General features: G+C 36.3%; 1 protein-coding gene across 2 annotated transcripts in view; it reads right to left on the minus strand.

Moving 5' to 3' along the window:
• CLINT1 (clathrin interactor 1) overlaps positions 1 to 20,934 on the minus strand; it is a 52,593-nt gene that overhangs the window by 11,386 nt on the left and 20,273 nt on the right. The window contains exons 2-8 of one of the 2 annotated variants that reach the window (XM_040603364.1): positions 17,402 to 17,569; positions 13,553 to 13,657; positions 12,798 to 12,894; positions 11,193 to 11,301; positions 10,143 to 10,307; positions 6,004 to 6,178; positions 512 to 755 (exon numbers count right to left, since the gene is read on the minus strand). In XM_040603364.1, the coding sequence (XP_040459298.1) occupies positions 512 to 755; positions 6,004 to 6,178; positions 10,143 to 10,307; positions 11,193 to 11,301; positions 12,798 to 12,894; positions 13,553 to 13,644 (882 nt within the window). In that variant the 5' untranslated portion in view covers positions 13,645 to 13,657; positions 17,402 to 17,569. The remainder of the gene's footprint in view (positions 1 to 511; positions 756 to 6,003; positions 6,179 to 10,142; positions 10,308 to 11,192; positions 11,302 to 12,797; positions 12,895 to 13,552; positions 13,658 to 17,401; positions 17,570 to 20,934) is intronic. The other variant, XM_040603363.1, reaches the window with a different exon arrangement.

The raw sequence follows: 20,934 nt of genomic DNA on the forward strand, positions 1-20,934 counted from the left end.
CTCATGATATCATCACTCGTCTTAAATGACCTTGAGAAGCTGTCTGGTTTTTTGGAGGTTTATTTGTTTTCTTTTGCTTTGGAGAGATGGCAGATCTGGCTTTGAGGCTAACAATCACTGGAGCATAGCTAAATTCAAAACCAAATACTAAAAAGCTAGTGGCTCAGTTTGGTGTTTTTTGTTTGTTTTTTTTTTTTTTTTTACAATAACATGAATTTGATAACTTTTCAATAAGTGTGCAGGTTCAGAGAATCCTTCACACTTCAGGCCAAGATTTTCTCTTTGCTTTCCTAAAGAGAGTAAAACGTGGTGATGACTATATTTAAAAAATTCAACATCTTAAACCAATCACATAATTAATTACAATTAAACTGTTCCACAGCCTTTGAAAACCCCATTTTTGATAATAGTTCCCTTGAAGGCTGCATAACAAAAATTTGACCCTAAACCAGAAACTGTCTGTGTTTAGAAGAAAACAGTTTCCAAAATCATGTTTTATTGTCTGTCTCACCTTTGCTGTCGGCTGTGCAGTATGAGCAGCAACACTCTGTTCTGGACTTGCTTTATCCCCTGTATAATGTGCTGCTGCTCCCAAGTCAATGGTTTTTGAAGGATTTGCTGTGCGTTTGTGTCGGGTGGTAGTAGTTTCCGTAGCTTGTGTAATATGAATGTGTTTTGTTGTCACGGTCTCTTCTTCATCTTTAAATTCAGCTTTAGGAGATTTACCTCTTCTTGATTTTTCCTCATCGCTGTCACTAGAAAAACAAAAGCAACAGAATACCATTTGTGATGGACTTCTCAGTTATTTAAGTGAACATTTGGCTTAAGCCACAAAAATTTTGGTTACTGTAGTTCCTTGTAGCAACAGTTCATAATAAAAAAACCTACTTCTTCGTACATTTGAGAAAAGAAATGTTTTACCCTGACATAATGCATCTACATAACACAGCGTTGCACATATTGTACAAAAGTGATGAATAAAAGCAAGTTATTCTGTTAAACATTAACTGCAAGTCCATGGCAAAGGATAATAGGAAATAAGTGTTTAAATCCAGTACATTTAATTACCTTCTGACAGGAACTCCCCCACACGTTATGTAACACTTCAGCAACAAAAAGTTAAGTTAGCAGGTCTGCTAAGTACTTACACCACGAGACACAAAGCAGTGAGCCAAATACAGGTACTATCTTTCAGGTTTCAAGAATTCCATGCCTATTTCAGCTCATTTCCCTTTGCAGACGAACAGGCTTTATTATTCTTTAAAATATTTGTGGAAAAAGAATGTTTACAGAATTAGGCACTGCAACAGTACTATTTTCTTTCAGAGAACACACATTTATTTTATCATATGCTTAGATATAAAGGAAGAAGTTCTTCGCTACAAGAGTGGTGAGGCACTGGACCAGGCTGCTCAGAGCAGCTGTGGATGCCCCATCCCTGGGATGCTCAAGGCCAGGCTGGACGGGGCTTGGAGCACCTGCCCTGGTGGAGGGCGTCCTTGCCCACGGCAGGGGGTGTGTAAAACTAGATGATCTTTAAGGTCCCTGCCAACCCCAACCGTTCTGTGATGTTCTTAACATGTGAAAGAACAAAAGCATCACCATTTTCGGGAAAAAAAAAAAAAAATCAAAAAAAAAAAAATCAGATGTCCCTGCATAATATTTCTGCTTTTTTATTTTAAATCTTTCACAAACCAACCAATTGCCCTCCCCCCCCAACCGTCACATTGCTTCTTACCATCAAGGTAAGATTTGTACATAACATTGAAAATTGCTGTAGAGAAAGCTTAAATACATTGAAATGTATTTTGATATAATAATTTCCTTAGCAACATAGCTGAAAGTGGAAGGGTTTTGTATGTTAATAATGCATTAGAATACTAAAACTGCACAAAATTTAAGACAGGCTGTCCCTTTGTCAGTGGGAATATGACAGTAACTGCAATATACTCTGGAGGGTAGCCTTTGTTCTCAGTTAACAATAGTGGGTTTTTGGAATACACTGCATGTGTCATTTCCTCTATGCACATTACCTACTCACCACTGGGGATGCCTCAATTCATTAACATCAGTGAATATAAATGCTGACTCCCTTTTTTCATTTTTTATTTTTTAAAGAAAAATATCATAGCTGCTAGCCAACCTAGTGACTACTGGCATTTGCTTGAGCCAGCCTTACAGAGACAAGTGAGCTCAAAAGGTATCAACCTAACTTTATCCTTCCGAGGCACTTCAACCCCAACTTGCAACAACAGGCCTGCTGTTCCCGTTCTGGATTTCTGCAGATAGCCTACCTACAAGCACAGGTACAGAGGGGACCACTGACCACATTTTCATTTGTGACATCAGGATATTAACATAAGCCCCCAGAGAAGACTGATCACATTAGCATGGTATATATGGCACATCCAACCTAAAAGCCTCAGAGGAGCATGGATGACGTTGCCTTTTAGACACGTAATGAAAATACCCAAGACCAGGTCAATCACAACTAGGGCTCAGTCTCTTAAAACCTGCTGCAACATATTTCTTGTCATCGCTACACAGTCTGCCTAGTCCATAAACACAATCTGTGGGTTGAGGAACCAGTACAGACCAATCACACTAATGTAAGAATGAGAAAAGTGAGTCTTTGGTGACCTACAGCAAAATAAATGTCTAAAAGCTTTTGAGATAAGAAATTAAACACATATGCCAAAAAGCAGGGCAAATATTACTACACTCAATTTTCTGTGACAACCTGTACTGCTTCCAGACTGTCTCAGGAGATCTGTTTTTTTGGGTTTTTTTTTAATGGTCACATTAACAAAAAGAAAGAAGTATTACAGATTAATGTTCCCTTTAAGTGTGTTTATTGTGCTCAAAATAGTAAAATTGCTGTGCTTCATCTGAGAATTGCAGAATGAAATAAAAAATTATAGCTACCATTGTACCAAATAATTAAAAAAACACTTCTGCAAAGGAAGTACATGGTTGCAACTTCCAGAAGTCAAACGATCTTTTTCTTTGCCTTAAGGTTTTTGTGGTGTGGGGTTTTGTTGAACATTCTTTAACGCAATAAAAATAGTTTACTGATACTTTAAGACTATCTGAATTATACTCTAGTACAAAATATTTTCCATGGAAGTTGCCTTTTAACGTGGCTGTTGCATCCTTTTATAGGCATACTAAAAGTTTTGCTTTCTTTCTATTCTGTTACCTGCATCAACCTTTCTGAATACTGGAGAAAAAAGGATTGCCAGTTTTAAGAATTCTTATGAAAAAAGTGTAGTGTTTTCAGAAAAACCTCTGTATATCTGAAAATAGAACTTCAGTATACAAGGCTAGACTCAGGGCAGCAATTGGTTTATTCACTCACCTAAGACTGAAGAACGAACAAGCACAATGAAAGAAAAACTAAGGTTTTCCAACGCCACATGGTATTGTTTCTGACCGTACCTACTTCCAAGGGATATATTACTGGAAAAAAGAATCCAATTTCCCCATAGAAGCACTAACATTTTTCTCCCAACTAGGCTTCTCCAGTTAGCTGTGTGAACCACAGTTTCACTGAAATCTACCGCGAATTCAAGCCAGCTATATCACAGGTTAAGTACTTAAGTTACTTCAAGCATTTTTTTTCTTCTATGCTAACTATTAGCTTTGCAAGTAGAGTCAGAAATACAGGAGTTTGGTCAAGTTCTTCTTGTGTGTATGCTGGAAGTAAAGATTATATCATCCAAACTTCATCAGTCACTGAGAAGATGTGCAAGTCACATTTATTCTTTGTGCTTCAAGACCTTTATTGCCTTTACAGTACTAAGTAATAATGATTTATAAAGCTATTAAGATAGACACAATAGAACATACTACAGCAGATTTGCCAGCTGAGCGAGTATCACCATTTAGTCACTTTTCCAAGGGAAATGGCAACTTAATTCAATGTTGTTATATAGCAGCAGGCTACAAAAAATAATACATTTTTGGAGGCTTTTTTCTGGTTTTAGAAAAAAAGAATTGCGTAAGTGTGAAAACACAGAAATGCATGGATTTTGTGAAGTATTTACAAGAGAAAGTTAAATTGTTATGAGCTTGTCACGATAGATAAAACTTCCTGTTTCTTTCAGTTTCAATATTTTAAATATCCTATTCTGTTAATACAATGTGAATAAAGTTTGTATTTACAGTATCTCTAAATATAAATACACAGGCATTCCATAATCTTGAGTTCAATCTTCTTCGATCCTTTTATGTCTTCTGTAGGAAGAAACCCCTTCACTTCAATACACTGATAAAATACATCCCATGTTGTCAAATCACCATGCCAAGAAAAGCCAAAAGGAAATTCCAGGCTGGTAGCTGAAGCAATATTGGAGAAAGCCATACTGCTGCAACTTGGATTCCTGCTTAAGGCAGGATAACCTGTAACTACCAAACTGGTTTTGCTCATGTCTGTCCCAAAAAATCCTTCTTTTATTTCAAGTCCCAACTTTATTACTTTCACCAATTTTGAGACAAATTCTGCGCCTGACATTTACCAAGAAAATGGGAGGAAATTTAGAAACAAGGGACAAGGGTTACAAGAGCAAAACAAAAATGAAAAATATACTATAACCCAGAGTGGGGATGGGGAAGGAACTAGTGTTACTTGGGGTAGAGATGTGTACCTGCGGATAAGTCTTCAAGATACAATGCTTTTGATAAAGATCAGACTGTAGAAAGGACTGTCTAAAACACTGGAAGGTGCAAGACTTTATACCAGCACAAGTAAGAGACCAGGAGCTCATTCAGATATAAAGCAAAGGAAATAAGATTTATTTTTTTTTTAAAAAAATGTTTACTGTACATCCTCTACATGAAATGTGGATAGTAAGCTTTATGGACATCATGTGACAAGTTGCTCTTGAAAGGTATGTACAGAAAAGCACACAGCAATATAACATTGTTAAATTTGAAATTTGTTTACTTTTCTTCTGATCCCTTCTCTTTGTAGTCTATTGATAGTAAGTTCTAAGAGGGAACCCTGATGTGTGCAAAGAATACCAGTTTTATGATTTATTAATGCCCTAGCAAGAAGACCATACTGCCTTTTTCTCAGAGATGCTACCATTATAATTATTTTGTTTCTGTGCAAAATTGTTTGAATTTTGTAATATATACACATGTGTGCATGTTTATTTCTATACACACAAATATATATGTAAAAATGTGTGTGACCGTATCTGAAGATATTCCTGCAAAAAATATTAATCAAATCTCAGTGCAAATTTGAATTGGGAGTTGTTCCCCAAAAGGGAATTATTTCAATATATTTGTGCACTTTCTTTACAAAAATTTCAGATTCTGTTAAGCACAAATTTGATCTCCAGATAATAAAATCCAATGCACCTGTTGAAGTGTGATGTACATAAAGCTCTTTCTGAAGACAGCACAGGGTAGGTTTTCTTCCTTACTGAAAAAAAATTAATGGCCAGATGTAAAATACAATGAGTTTCATGAGAAGGTTCAATTGAAATTGACTTGTAATTTTAAAAATGCTTTTTGTAAGTCACTTGTATTCTGTTCTTCCCAAGATCATCTCAGGGAAGAAGCACTGTGTCAAGGTAGGTCTAAGCAATTTTATATCTCCCTCTTCTTTGGCATTTCAGCATTCAGAGTAAGTGTAGCATTAAATGGCAGCCTTCAGTGTACTGGTGCAAGGAAGACCACTGAATTGCTGAGACAAGGAAAAGCTTAGGAAATTTCAGCCAAATTCCCTGCTTTGCCAGCAGCTATCTAAGCTAGGGGCAGTAATGGAAGGCAGCCAAGAGCAGTTAACAATTGACAGAGCTACGTTATTCCCCAAGGCCAGGAAGAGCTGCGTAGGAAGTCCTGGGAGCAGGTACTGAACCCAAACATGCTTCCACATACAGACAGACAGAATGAGAGAGTATTGTAACTAATAATCAGCAATGTTAAAGAGTTTTATAATATTTTATAATAACAATTTTACCGAAGAAATTCATGTTAAAGTAACTCTAGTACCTGCATCTTTCTGGAGAGTCTTCTCTATCTTTCCTTCGGAACTTGCTGATGGTATCATCGATTGTGCTTCCAATTTTGTCGCTTAGCTCACCTAACTTATCGCTGAATGGAAAAGCTGTTTTTTTATCCCATTCTTCATCCCATTTTGACTTGGGCTCAGGATCGTATCTTTCACCTGTGTAAGGCATTAAGATAAGAAATACTAAAGATAACAGGAAAAAAAAAAATGCCTGTGGTCTTTCCAGAATGACTCTCAAGCCCCCCTGCCCTACATACATAAAACCTTCCAAGTTTTCAAAGCAAACTGAAAGCTCCCACCGTGCTGAATCAACACTATTACAGCAAGGCACAGCATGTAATGCCAGTCATTAAGTGGCAGGAATGCAGATTCAAAGACTTTTGTTTATGACAACACCACAATCTTAATGCACTGCACAGCACATCAGGATACTGTTGGACTCTGCTGGAGAAGCACAAGAGGCACAATCAACCCTGGCTGCATAAGCAGCTTATCACAAGTGATATGTGCCAGTTTTGTAACAGGCACTTAATGCATGATATTCCTTTCTTGGCCAAACTGTGTTCTCAGAGGTAAATCAGTGGGGGTTTTTTATGCATTGACATTCATGAACACATAAAAGCATAGTACCAAAATGTTGAAAGATGTAGGTGTGCAATACATGATAACTTTGTTTTCTTTACTACACTTGGTGATTAAAAACACATTTTAAAGAGATGAAAAAAAGAACAGGCAGTAAAGCAACTCACTTTTTCAGCAGCCACTGAGTACCCTGAACATCTTTATTAAACACTACAATCATGAATGAAAAACTTTTTTTCTCTAATCAAGTATTCAAGACCTCCATACAGGTGTCGTAACTTACAAACAGCTGATGGTTTTACTTGAAATAAGTACTTCTGCTGTGTAATCTCATTAAGAAAGTTGAAAAAAACCTTAACCTTGGGTTTATTTATACACATTCAGCTAAACTGAATTTACTTTAAAAGAAAAAAAATCACACATTTTAACAAAGACTTAACTGTCAGAAGCACAACACACTTTACTAACTTGTATTATGATCTTGTATCAGACCCTCTGCTGAAAATATAGGTATCTAAAACAACCCAGTATAGCTCAGTTTCTAGATAACACTTTTAGACAAACATTTTATATTTTGGGCCACACATATAAAACAAGGCATTTTTTTGTATTATTGAAAAAATGTGAAACACCAGTTAGATATTTTTTTTTTACTTAAGCTGAGTAAAAGTGAGTAGCAGAAAGGAAGCATGGTGAAAAATTAATTACCTCAAGTTACACACAAATTATGTTGTAGCTCAGATAACGTTCAAGATGTATTCAATTAAGTAATTTTTAATAAAAAGAAAACTATAGATTCCAGTGCCACAAGCTGCAAAATTTGAGTTATATCTGTCCAATAATATCATATACCAGAGGATGTATTTTCTTACTCAAGACATAAGTGCAAGTCTCCAAAGACATTTGTTTAGATCCATAAAGGACAGACACTTTTTCGAAGTATAGAACCTGTTACAGATCAGTGAGATCCTTAGCAATTTCTCCTTTTTCAATAGTAAAAAAATGTACTACTGTTAAATATTGCAGGAGAATAATATGGCCTTATTTCAGTTTATGCCAGGCTCTCAAGCATCTTAATGTAGATTCCATTAGGTTTCCTTGTGCAATAGAAAGTATAAAAAAACCAAGAAAAACACCAACCAATAGAGACCTTGGTATTTTCAGACCAAAAAACTATAGAAAGCTCTAAAAATACAATAATTTTATATTTAAATAACTCAAATCTTTTACATTCGAAGTCTGACCTGGGAAAATGTATGTTTTGTGCTGCTAGAAAGATTTTTTTTTAAAAAAACAACTTTATACTCAACAAGTGAAGGTTTAATTAAAACCCCTTTACCATAAAAATTAAATGCAAGACAAAGGAGAGAGTCCTTTAAATTAAAAAACTTGAATGATGAACAAAGAGCCTATGGAGAAAGACTTCTCCCCAGCATGCAGGGATAGATCACGATTCTGTACAGAGCAAGTCAAAAGATAGGCTCAGTGAAGGAACAGAGGGACAAGTGCTTTAAGTATAAATGCAATGACTCATAAGCATTTCCTAAAAAGAAAATCACTAGAATTCCAAGCAGGTAGCAAAAGCCTAGAAGAATATAATAAAACAAAACACATCCTGCCACGGAGATAGAGATTTTCAACTCCTCTGCATACAAAGAACAAGAGAGAACAGAGGAACACAGAGAAGTAACATGTTATAAACAGAAGAAAGCAAATTAAGTTTAAGCTTACAGAGAAGAGTAAAAAAACATACACGGCACCAGAGAGGGACAGGTGAAGTTTAAGTTACTACTGCACAGTTACTACTCAGATCTTATACCAAATCCTTCTCTTGAAGAAACAGACTAGCAAACCAGAGCCCTGTGCCATTGTGCCATTGGGACTCATCCCTTACTAAAAGTGGCCAAGGATTTACTCAGGCCAAAGAAAACACTGATAAACATCTCGAGACTGACAGCTGGATCATGGACAACATGCTGGGATACACCAGATGTGAAAGCCAGTTCAAATTCAGAACCCTGCTACACATTATGGCAGGGACTGGGGAGCAAGGAAGAAGTTGCACACTTGGACTGGATAAGCAAAACATAGTATTGGTTGTGTGCCTTTATCTAACCAAGGCTGTCATGTCCTCTCTAAACAAAGACAAGCTGCTGGCATTTCATCCTCTAAAGCAAAGATCTTACAAACACACTATGCTGAAGATGCAAACAGTCTGACAGAACTCATTGCACACATGAATAACATCAGTTACCTCAGCAAAATGAATGACTTTATTTCCAGAAGCAAGGGTACATCAGACTACCTGTCAACAGCATTCGGATGGTTTGTTTTGTATGTGTATGTTTCTTAATAAAGGACTTTAGTAATGAAAGTCCTATTGCAAGTACCAGACCCAAGCTGGATATAGGACTAGCACCTTATGCAATGATAGCTGAATTATTTTGGAAGATTTTTGGAATTTTGATTTTTGAAAATCTGATGGCAGGTTTTCTGGTGTTTCGTGAGGCAGCAGATGACCAGGTCACGCTTCACACACATCATCTTCTAATATACATATATATCTTTTTATATATATATAATTTTTTTTTAATTCCAGAAAGAAAGTTCTAAGCTTTTTGTTAGCTATGATCTCTTCACTGGCAGCTGCAGTTCCCTAGGCTTTAGGGATGAACACCAGTGCATCAGATTTCCAGCCTGCATACAGGTCAGGTATGCTGTGCAACCAACATCCAGCTGCAAGCTTAGTACGTCTACACAAAGCAAATTTTTTTACCTCTGAAAGCCCTCCTTTGAAAAGCACATGTGACCTATAGTATCAAACAAGATTTTTAAAACTCACAAACTGAGACAGTAACAACTGTATTGGTAAACTCCTGAAATGTAAACTCCATCACTTAGAAGGTACTTAGCGCATATATTTAAAGCCAGATCTGACAGACATCAGAATCCATACAGATAATCCACAGATATCTTTCAAGAGTCCAAACAGACTCCAGAAACCAAAAAAGTTTAAAAGCACATATCATCTACATTGTTTCACCCAAACAGTATTAGTCCCTTAAAAGCCCTAAGCCAAATTAATCAATGGTTCTAAAAGGAGGTTGGCATGGGTAAGTGAAGCAATTTTGTGATGTGGTGGGTAGAAAATACTGCTTTTTTTAACTAAGAAACCCTGACTTAAAGGGCATGCATTTATCTACTTCTGCTACAGCAGCATTCATTTCACAAGGAGACTCTGCCTATGGATAAAAGCAAGGCAGCTAAGTTTTGGCTAAGCCAATACATTAATATAATTTGTATAAGTTTCTAGTTATTATCTAAAAAAATACTAACTTAAAGATTTTTAAAGTAATTCACTTAAAAAATTTAGTGGGGGAAAATGTGCAAGATTCCTTTTATAATAGTTAACACTGACAGTTAAAGAAATATAAAGCATCTAAAGAACATCTTAGAAATTCCTTAAGTTATCTGTGTTATCTAAGCCGAGTTGCAAGTCAGGATTGCCAACCCTTGACCAAGAAAGCCTAGTACTCACTGTATCTGAACCCTCCAACACTGTCCGAAGAAACCCCAACATATTTGTCTTTGTTCTTCTTTGCTTTCTTCCTCTCTTCCCGAAGTCGATCATCATCTTGAGCAAATTCAACCATTTCTTTTACCTTCTGGCGTATGTTTATACCTTGGTCTTTGCCATTTTCATCTGTACAGGTAATGCAGGATAGAGACAATGGATGGAATAGAGGAGAAAAAGGAAAAGAATATATCAGAGGCAGCAATATTGAGCATCAAACTGATAAGAAATTTTGAATTACAAACTCAAAAGTCCAAGAAAGATCTTAGATGGCTAGTAAGGTCCACTGCATTTGTTTAAAAGGGACCAAATGTCGTGTTTTAATACAAACTTTCATCCTTAGATAAACGGTTTTCACTGAATGGTGCATTTAGAAACATCTAAATGCTGCTGAAACACTGAAAAGATTAACAAGACTGAGACATAAATTATATTCTCCACTTGAAAGATTTAATATAACCCCTTTTCCTCAGTCTTTTTAGTATAGTTTTTGCAAGTTTAATTGCAAGAACTCAGTTTTATTGCAAATATGAATTTTTGAAAAATTGCTTTCAGTTGGGATGTACTACAAGCTAAACGTGCTCCTTTCCCAGCCTTTTTCACATTCAAAACACACACTGGCCTTGCTGCCTTTGCACTGTAAATATTATTTGGTGGGAGGAAAAAACCCCAGCTTCAAACAGATGTGTGTGTTTTGGAGCTCTAACCTTTTCTTCCCATATGATTAAAGCTATTCCTTTACGGACACCACAGGGGACCAGTCTCTAGTGCATATTTTAATATAAACCCGAACACTCATGTTGTGTTGGTTCTGTTGTTATTAGCCAGTCTTTTCTGCAAGTTCTTGTCTTCACTAATTAATACTCTAGGGTCCCACGTCTTGGATTCTGCACTCTTCACACAACTGGCAACAGTCACATTCTAATTAGACTGGGGAAGCTTCTAAGCTGGTTCAGGTGACTGACAACTCCAACTACTGTTTTAATTTGCTTATAAGATTTTTCTATTGCTCACCTACAAAGTGGTAATTTTCCAGGGATCGCAAATCATAAATGTGTTCTCTGGCACTTGTAACAACACGCTCTGATCCATTCCTTATGAGGTAAGCTAGGAGCAGCAAAGACTATAAAAATACAAAGCACCTTATGATTGCATGAACAAAAGCTCTATCTTTAAAAAAAAAGCAATAGCAAACCAACCCTACCCCCCTCCCCAAATTAGTAAGTAATAAAGACCTACACCTTTTAAATAAATGCTTATTATATGGGTTCACGCTGAAAAAAAACGTTTTCCCCACATGCACGTTTTGCTCTTTCGAATATCAAAACTGCATTTGTCAAACTCTGATTTGTTACTACTAAATCACAAGTAGCTACCTTCATCAGCTACAGCTTATTTTAGAACACATAGTTACTCAAGAAAAAAGAACCCTGCTAAACGAAGCATTTTCTTTTGCCTCTTTTGTTCACAATTTTCCAAAGGTTTTCACTGAAAAGTAAGTCCTACAGAAATTTAAGAAGCCTTCTGCAGGATGCAATGAATACAAAACTGCATTTCAGGACAAGTTTAAGCAAGCAACAAAACAAATGAACTTTAAGTAGTACTTTAATTGCAATTTTTTTATGTTGAGGATTTCTATCTAGAAAAAAAATAAGTGTGCTTTTTCCAAAGTAGGGCCTTTATCAGCTAAAACTATCATTATATTTCAACCTATCCAAACCTGATAAGCAATTCCAGGCAGTCTTTATAACATTAAGTAGCAATGTGTGATAGCATTAAATATTAATTTATATTGTACTTCAGGGAAAACAATTACTATGAATACAAAACATCAAGCACCTGTGAAAAGCACAAACTATGCCTTAGAATTAATTTTGTCTTGTTACAGCCCTGGCATCAAGAAAAACAAAATATAAACTAGTCTAATACTAAACTAAACTAAAAAATGAGGTTATATTTGCATAATTCAGTGAACACTGAACACTACTTTAAGTGCAGCATGATATAATCTTAAGCAAAAAGTTTCTGTACCATGCTAATTAGCCAAAGACAAGAAAAATGCAAATGATTCAGTTCTTTTTACAAAATGCCAGTAGGACATAAAAGCCTGATATGATAAGATCTGCAAGAAAATTTGGTCCACTCAAAGCTGAACTATAATTTTTAGAGAATTATGAATTAGCAAAAAATTAAGACGAGTTTCTGTTTTATTTCAGGTATTCCTGAATACCTTCAAAGCCATTTTCCTGATAGCACAGTAACTTATCTACTTCTCATGCAGCACCACACAACTTCTTTAGGTAGATTCAAAATGTGAATGCTACTCCAATACTTGAATATCAGTAGAATGTAATTGCTTTATTATGTTCGTTAAGTAGCATCTTAGACAAACTTTTAAAACCAGAAATTTTGGTGGGTTTTTTTTCTGTATACAGCACTAAAAGACATCTTTGACTTCAGTAACAGAATTATAAAGCATATAGTTAGGAAAGAAATTTCAGGCTGCTAGTGGAGTAAGTACAGCAGCATCTAAACAAGACACTACACTAGCAACAAGCATTAAGTCCTTCGCAGACCAACACAAAGTCTTGAATATTTCCAGCTCATATACATACACACCTTATAAACTCTCCTCCAGTTCTTTTTATTGTCTTTCAGCATTCGAGTCCAAAGCATGTTCATAAGCTCTGGAAACTGTTCATACATAAATGTAGCCCTAAAGAATTAAACAAAAAGAGTAAAGACACTTCACTCTCCGTGGTTTGCCACAATAGCTTCTTAAGACTCAGGGCTGACAGTAGATGGCAGGCTTGATCTAAGCCCATTCACGCTGGATGACATTACAAGGGGAAATCTATCCCTGCTTCTTACTCATATAGAAGTAATTTACATACCAGTACTACAAAAGAAAAAAGTAATTCTAAAAATCTGAGGCAGTAAAAGAACCTTCATTACAATTTATAACAAAAATAACGTTTAACGTGAATACCCTAATAACCATTGCAACTAGTTAAACATGCAACTTCCAAACACATTTTAACAGAAAAAAGTTCAAGGAGGAATGACATGTTTTGCTCTATTTGAAAAGTCACAAGAAAGCAGCTTGAAAAAAGACACTCCAAAAGAGTCAGATATATTGAAAGGATTATAAGGCTAACAAAAAAAAAATCAAGAATTAAAAAAATTTTTGACTTCATTTTTTGTTTGACAGTTCAATACATTATAAGATTATGCATTTAAAAAATAAGACAAATTCCAGCAACTTTTCAGCATTATCAGTCAGCATATTGCAGAGTTCATTTAGCAGCAAATTTCACATTCTGGTATAAAATGCACCTTTCTTTTCTTCATCACTGAGCCAAATTATCACTTACTTGGCAATCTCTCCCATGAGTTGCCCCGAAGGTCCCCACGGATCATCATTGGTTGCTTCTCGAACCTTAGACTCTATTTCTGAATAATTCATAACCACATTGGTGCTGCAAAGGAAAAAAATTCACACACATGAAGATTAGCATCAAAACTGAGAAACACATGAAAACTTAATAATGACACTAGTGTGTTTCTCACTTAATGAGATACCTCTACAGGGTGGGAAAGAAAACATCTTTAGTGCAGAAGTTACCCTGAGGACACCAGACAACACATTTAAGTTACCTTTAAGAAGGTTTTACTATTCTATTAGTCTTCAAGAATACAGATGAGAAACTAGCGATTACATTACAGCTGGATTCAGTCTAGTAAAAATGGCTTTTGGTCAAATTAAAATCCAAACCAAACCACTAGAGTCAAAGCTGACAGCTTCCCAAACTAGATACTGTTTGCTTACAGGTTTGTACAGTGTACAGTTATTTGCAAGACACTTTGTAACTCAATCATAAGCAGATTTTTGGGTTTTTTTAATAGTAAGCGCTACAAGAGAAACTCAAGAATATCAGTACCAAAAGGTGTTAGTAAAAAATACTTTAAAAAATCCATACAGAAGACTGAATTAAGGGAGATGAGAGTCACTAGAAAGTCTGTTTCCTAGCTTGAATTTATTTAATTAAGGGAAAACAGCAAAATAAAAGCTGCAGAGCACTCTGTATTATGATTAAAGCAATGCAAATATAAGGAGCTCAGGCTGTCTCTACAAGAGTTCACAGAAAAATGTAACTTGGAAAAAGGAAGCAATTTTTCCGTATCAGTTATATTAAAATAACAAATACGAGATTCGGTAATTTTTTTTTTTTTAATGAATCTCTCAAACTGGTAACCTTCAACTGTAAGCTTATCAGCCTCCTTTGCATCCCTGAAAGCATCAGATAAATTTCATAACACGATTCTCTTCATATTTTAAGGTGAGCAAGCAGGTCCTAAACATTCATCCAAAATGTTTGCAAACCAGCTCTCTAGTCACGGAGCAATATAGCACACAATAGTAATGAAAACATCAGCCAAAGGAAAACCAGCAGCCTCTGCCTTCCCTACATACCTTGCAGTGTATCTGTAATAGTATGTTTACAACTATTGTATCAGAAGCTTGAAAGTTTACTTAACCGTTAAAAATACATTATACAACTGGTTTCAGAAGCTAAAAAAAAAAAACCCGTAAGATGACTGCGTTCAATACAAGCTATCCCATAAAGTCAAATTGCTTAAACTGTAGGAAAGTTCTAATGGTCTTATAATACAATATGGAAAAGGCATTTGCTGCTTAAAAACCTCCTCTGGACCTGAAAGGACTAGAGGGGGTAGAAATCAAGATGCTTAATAGTCATCCCTCTGTCCACGTAGGAGTTGGCACAAAGCTGCATTCAAGCAATACCCGTTCAATTTTGTTTGGCATAAGGATAGCCAAGATCTTGGAACTGGGAGTTATAAACAGCAGAAACAAGAATGAGATCCCCTCAAGTCTGAAAGGGGACACAGAAGGTAATTGTTATAACAGAATAAAATTCCTGGACTTAATCTTGGATTCTCAGCATGAAAATTCCCGCTGTCAGATTCTGATGTATGATTTTATTCAACTTCGTGTCTAAAGAGAGCATAAGCTACATGACTGAATAAATAATCAGTAAGCTAACAGAACCTATCTACGTAAAAAAAAAAAAGCATGTAGGATCACAGCAGTAGCTCTGAACAACAGCAATTAAGGTTTTACAAATTCATTTATACCAAATACACCTCAAGCTTCTGTTTCTGACATTTTCTTTACCATACATACACACGTAAGTTAATATCATCTTTATTTCCCATATGCACAGAACATAAAAAACACCCACAAGCCCAAAGCTACAGGCTCCAGTGCTTTGCAGCTTTCAGCACACTAGTTCCCTTGTCCGAAGCAAGGAAAGGCAGGGATTGAATGGAAAGGTTCTGTTTGTTTTTATAACCCCTCCTTAAGCGCTTGTTTGAGAGACTTGATGGAGGGGGGGTGGGGGTGGAGAGAACATAAAATGAAGCTTTTCCCTCAATTTCTTAGTGCAAATAATTTAAGAATGGAAAAATGTGTGAAAAGATGCAAGCTTACCGTTAAAAAAAAAAAAAAAAGCCAGCATTAGGTAAGGAAGAGCTCAGAGCGCATGGCTAAAGCGGCGTTAGGGTTGAAAGGGGGAAATGGAAGGAATACAAGGGCAATCAAGGAATGCCAAAAGAAAGAAGGTGCGGTTAAACCCCTGTAAGTACAGAAACATGCTCTATTTCTAAAACCCTCCTGTAGTAAAGTTATTGTTCTTAGCAACTAGAAGAAATCTCTTTTGTAAATGCCAAGATGAGATCTAATGGCAAAAAGCGTTCCAAAGCAAAGTATCTTTAAGCCGCATTTAATTCAGCAACAAATGTAAACTTCAAGGAAAAAAAAAACCCAACTGTTGTATAGTTTGGCATCATTCCAGGTCACTTAAAAATAACCATTTCTAAAAAGGTGGAAATACAGTTTTATTCTTCCTTTCCCATGTTTTCTATGGCCCTCATTCCATGCCCTACCCATGATTCCTGTGACCTTTGCAACAAAAAAATAATTTACGTCCAGATGTGAAGGGAAAAAGTGACTAGCTTGATTGCCAAGACTTCCTGTGATTGATATAAATTTAATATCCGAGGACCCTTTCAGACACCAGGGGGGGCTCTCTGATTAGCTTATACTGGGCAGCTTCCAGGGAATCGTGCCGGACTGCATGGACACGCTGCTTTGCAAACAAACGGACACACAACAGTCAAGACTGACAGCAAGCATCTTCCCAGTCAGTGCGTACAACACCCTATCAGCTGCAAGGCTACACGTGGATTTACCCCAAACCGTTAACTGAAACCTTGAACAACTGGAATCCTGTGACAAGCACATTTACAGAAACTTCTGATACGGAAAAAGGCATTAAACACAAGTGTTATTTGGAAAGTTACATCCAAAATAACAGCAGAGCAAATAAATGGATTGACATCAACATTACAAACTTTTGCATTCTCTTCGGTTTGTGTCTTGCATTTCTTCTAAGTCTATTAAATCAGATGAGTGTCAACAGATGATTTTTACTCTTTATTGTAGCCCTTAAAAATTATTTCAGTATTGTTTCTTTTAAAACAAAACTTCAGAAAAGCCAAGAGAGGGCACTGTCACTCCTCTGTGAAACAGCAAGAATGGTGGCAGTGAGAAAAACGTTAGCTTTTAATTTCTTGCAAGAGAATCCTCAACTTTAAATGTTCGCACCTACAATTTATAGCAACACTGAACAGGTAGCTCAAGTCCGAAACTAAATTCCTCCAGGTGCATCATATTGCTAGTGAAAAGTCAGTAATAGTTGCAAATATCCAGTCATGTCTGACTGCAGACAATAAGACACAATTCCTCTTAAAAAAATAGTTTCACATACTTTTTATAAACTTAATAGGTGTACCACAGATTAAATACCCCAAAAACAGTACTTTGTCCACAATTTTGTCTGCATTCTTCAAAGAAAAACCTTTCAAAGAATTTGACCAATTGTAAATAGCTTCAAATTTTGTTCTAAGTTACATTTTGACATTTGTAAATTTGAGAAAATTGTCATCTGGATCCAGGTGCCATATCCCATAGTGTGCTAAAAAACCCCACAAAATAAGCAAGAGAGGGAGAGGAGAGGGAGGTGAGGGGTAAGAGGAGGTATTGCACATATCTCAAATTGTACATTTGAGGCAAAACTAACGTTTAGTTGGTGTTAGGAAGAATAAGCAGACAAGCAAGACAGGACAAGTTCTGTACCTACCCATATAAAACTAAGGGGATCAGAGAGGCTACCAAGGTCCAGCCAAAAAGTTTATCGAGAATCTGCCACTTCAACCTTTACCATTGCAACAGCGTGAAAACCACTTCAGCTTTCAGGCATAAGAGGATTAAAATCCTCAGGTCTGAGACTGTCTTCTGAGCACTATTCCTTAAAAGACAAAAATGAAAGATAGCTTGTGGATGGCTTGCATGAAAACAAAACCTTACAGACTGAAGGAACACTTCACAGGATGCCATACAAAAAAGGCATGCTTTAAGAGGGGTCCTGTCTTCTTCCCCCTCCCTTATCAGCAGATACTAAATGTAACCCACAACGTGGACAATAAATACACATGAACACTAGTGAGTGATAAATATCTGCAGAAAACCTCTATTTGTGTTTAATTTCAACATACTCTGGTACAAGGCTACAATAGATTTGTTTTGGCTACTCTGCTTGGGCTTCTGAACTTACATAGCAATACATGAATCACACTAGTAATGCTCAGAAGGGCGGTATTAGTGAAGATGAGGTTTACTCTGCTCAGTAACGTATTGGTGCTTTTTCAGTGTTTTTTTCCATAGAATAGCCACAAAATAAATACTTGAGAAAGCTTTCCTCTTCCAGAGTAAGAAAAAAACTTCAGAAAATCACTTTTATGCAGGAAAGTAAAATCACTGGGTTTCCACCCAACATTCTATTAAAAAATTAAATAATCACAACATCACAAATCAAAATGTTTCAGCATGAAGATTTTTTCATTGTTCAGGACCACAAGGTGCTCTCTACAGATTCATATGCTGTAACTGAAGTCAGCTCAATTATCTGTTAGGGGATTATCATCTCCTATAAAGTATTACACAACTATAACTATACTGCTTCTAGTAATAGCTTCTGACTGGTAACATTACAACCAGCTTTGTTGTGCCTGAACTAATTATCCCACATCAATCACTGCTGGTTCTACACTGGGCTAAAACCACACGTAAATCTCTCTATATCATATCCCTTGAACCAGGAACAATTTGGAAACATGGAAGTGGAAACACAAGGCTCTGAACATAGTCAGCAACAGAAATGGAAGGAGCCTATTTGCTAAACTAATCTCTACTCTGAAATTAACCACCTAACTCTTAAAAGTTAACCCTCAAACATTTCACAACAATGATTTACATACACTACCAGCAAACCTGCTAAAGAAAAAGGTGCAAGATTTTTTGTCTTTGTTCATTTGATTCAACATTTCTGTTAGAACCTCGAGTGCAGCATATGGCACCAGTAAGAGTAAATATTTCGACACCCACCATCTTCCCAAAAGAACACCACAGATATTTCTACTTCACACTCCCCGGCATCTCCTGTATCTTCCAGACTTTTTCCATGGTCAATGGTGTTCTGTTCCCTCATCACCCTAACAGTACATTCAAGTGCATGAAATCACAATTCACAAAGGACGCTTACAGTTCACTGCTAGATTTTGGGAGCAATGTTCTTTTCAAGGAAGTATTCCTAAGATAAACATTCATCAGAAAAGTCAAGTATGATCTCACAAAGTTTCAGATCTTCAAACAACATGTAAACTTTGCATTTCGTATTAATGCTCAAATAGCAGCAGTCTTAAACACGCAGAAACCTTTAAATAGCATATGCATAGGAAACCTACAATAGAGAAAATAAGTGCCATGAGAAAAGAAGGTATTTATACATTAAAGATAATGAAAGAATAATAAATATCTATCCATCCATCCATCCCAAGTGGAACTTACTTTAAAACATATTAAGGAATCAGAAAGCCTAACAGATCTTAGTCGATGTTTCTGCACAAACTTAAAAGCCTTGAATATGCCCTGGGGCAAGAGTCAGACCACTCCATTAAAAGCACCATTAGGATTAGAGTTGCTATTGATGTGGGTGGTGTCACTGAGGAGCCAGTACAATTCTGGACATGAGATCCACAGAAGATTTGTGAAATGCCATGTCTAATCTTGTGAAAACTAAAATAACCAGAAGTCACAGAGAGGGTACATTACAACAGTTTCTTTATAGTGATGATAAGGGTATTGGATTGGACAGGGTAAGCCTAATTAGAAACATTTCTCAAACCTCTGGGAAGCTGCCCACTGTGCTGAGGGACTGAGCAGCAGGAACAAGAAACCTGGTTACACAGTTAAATTTTTTTTTTCAATGTATATTTCAAACCAATTACAATATCATGTATACATGGGACTCCTATGTGCATAATATTATGCCTTTAACTATTACTCCAAGGACATCACTGGATTATGCACCTTCTGTTTTCCTTTTTTTAATTTTACAACTGGGAACACTAAAATACTAAAAGCTGAGATGAGAAACTTTCTACATTTTACCACCATTAACAGTTTCCAATGAGACACCATTCTGCAAATATCTGTTTAAAGACTAAGTGCAGAAGAAAAAAAATAAAAAGGCAAGCGTTACACACATACATGTCTATCACATAAAAGTTTGAACATTAATGCTATTCAAACAAATAGTAACACTAAAGAAATTATATTATTTTAAAAGAAAAAAACTAGTCTGTTGGAGGGGGAAGGGTCTGGATGAACAGAGGATGACAGAAGCTGTTACTATACAGCACTATGTACCGTGGTACCTGCCAAAGTCTTGCAAGAAACAAGTATTGTAACCTTTTGTTATTTAAGGTGCTAAAACAGCCACGACATAATTTTAGCTTTTAAATAACTATGGGTTTAACATTCCTTTCAATAGGCAGTCTCATATACTAATACTTTTAAGTCATTCTTTCTGCAATTTTTTTACCAGCTTTTTTATTTTTATAATCTCCACATTTCCTATGACTTTCACAGTGAATAAAACAAAGGAAGCTTTAAATTTGGTCCATGACAGATGTTACTGACTCAGAATAAAATCTTGTCACCCCACTTGGTGACATAGCAAAGGAGATTGTTACAGTAACAGTCTCTGATGTCTGCATGGACAAAACCCAGTAAGAATACACTTGCATAGCCCTATGATGTGCTGCTTTGATTTCAGGAAGAATAGATTGCATTGTCCACCCAGGAGGGACCATAAATGGCATATGAAAAATAGTTAAGAAATCATTAAATTACAGCATAAGGGAAGTTTGCCTTAACTCTAACTAAACAAGGAAGAACATGTACAGCTGGTTCGTTTATTCATCTTTCGTATCTCCATCTAAACATCACTATAACTTTTATGGAAAGGCACACAGATTAACAACAAGAGTGCTTTCTTGTATGGATGGTTTGTTACCAGTGTGGTGGTAGCTTCAACATAAACCTCTGAACAAAGGCAGCAGTAACTCACATCTGGAGGCTGAACTAAAGCTCTGGCTTACAGTTAAAGTGCTGGCTTTGTCTTCCAGCAGCTTGTTTTCTCTGAACAGTTAGGCTGTCTGCTCCCTTTCAGCTGAGAAGCCAGCAGTCTTCCACTGTAAGACCCACTACCTATCGATCATCTGATCCGTGTTGCACGTTTTAGGAATATAATCCAAACACAACAGCAATTTC

This window comes from Falco naumanni, chromosome 8 (genome assembly GCF_017639655.2).
Source record: "Falco naumanni isolate bFalNau1 chromosome 8, bFalNau1.pat, whole genome shotgun sequence".
Taxonomy (NCBI): domain Eukaryota; kingdom Metazoa; phylum Chordata; class Aves; order Falconiformes; family Falconidae; genus Falco; species Falco naumanni.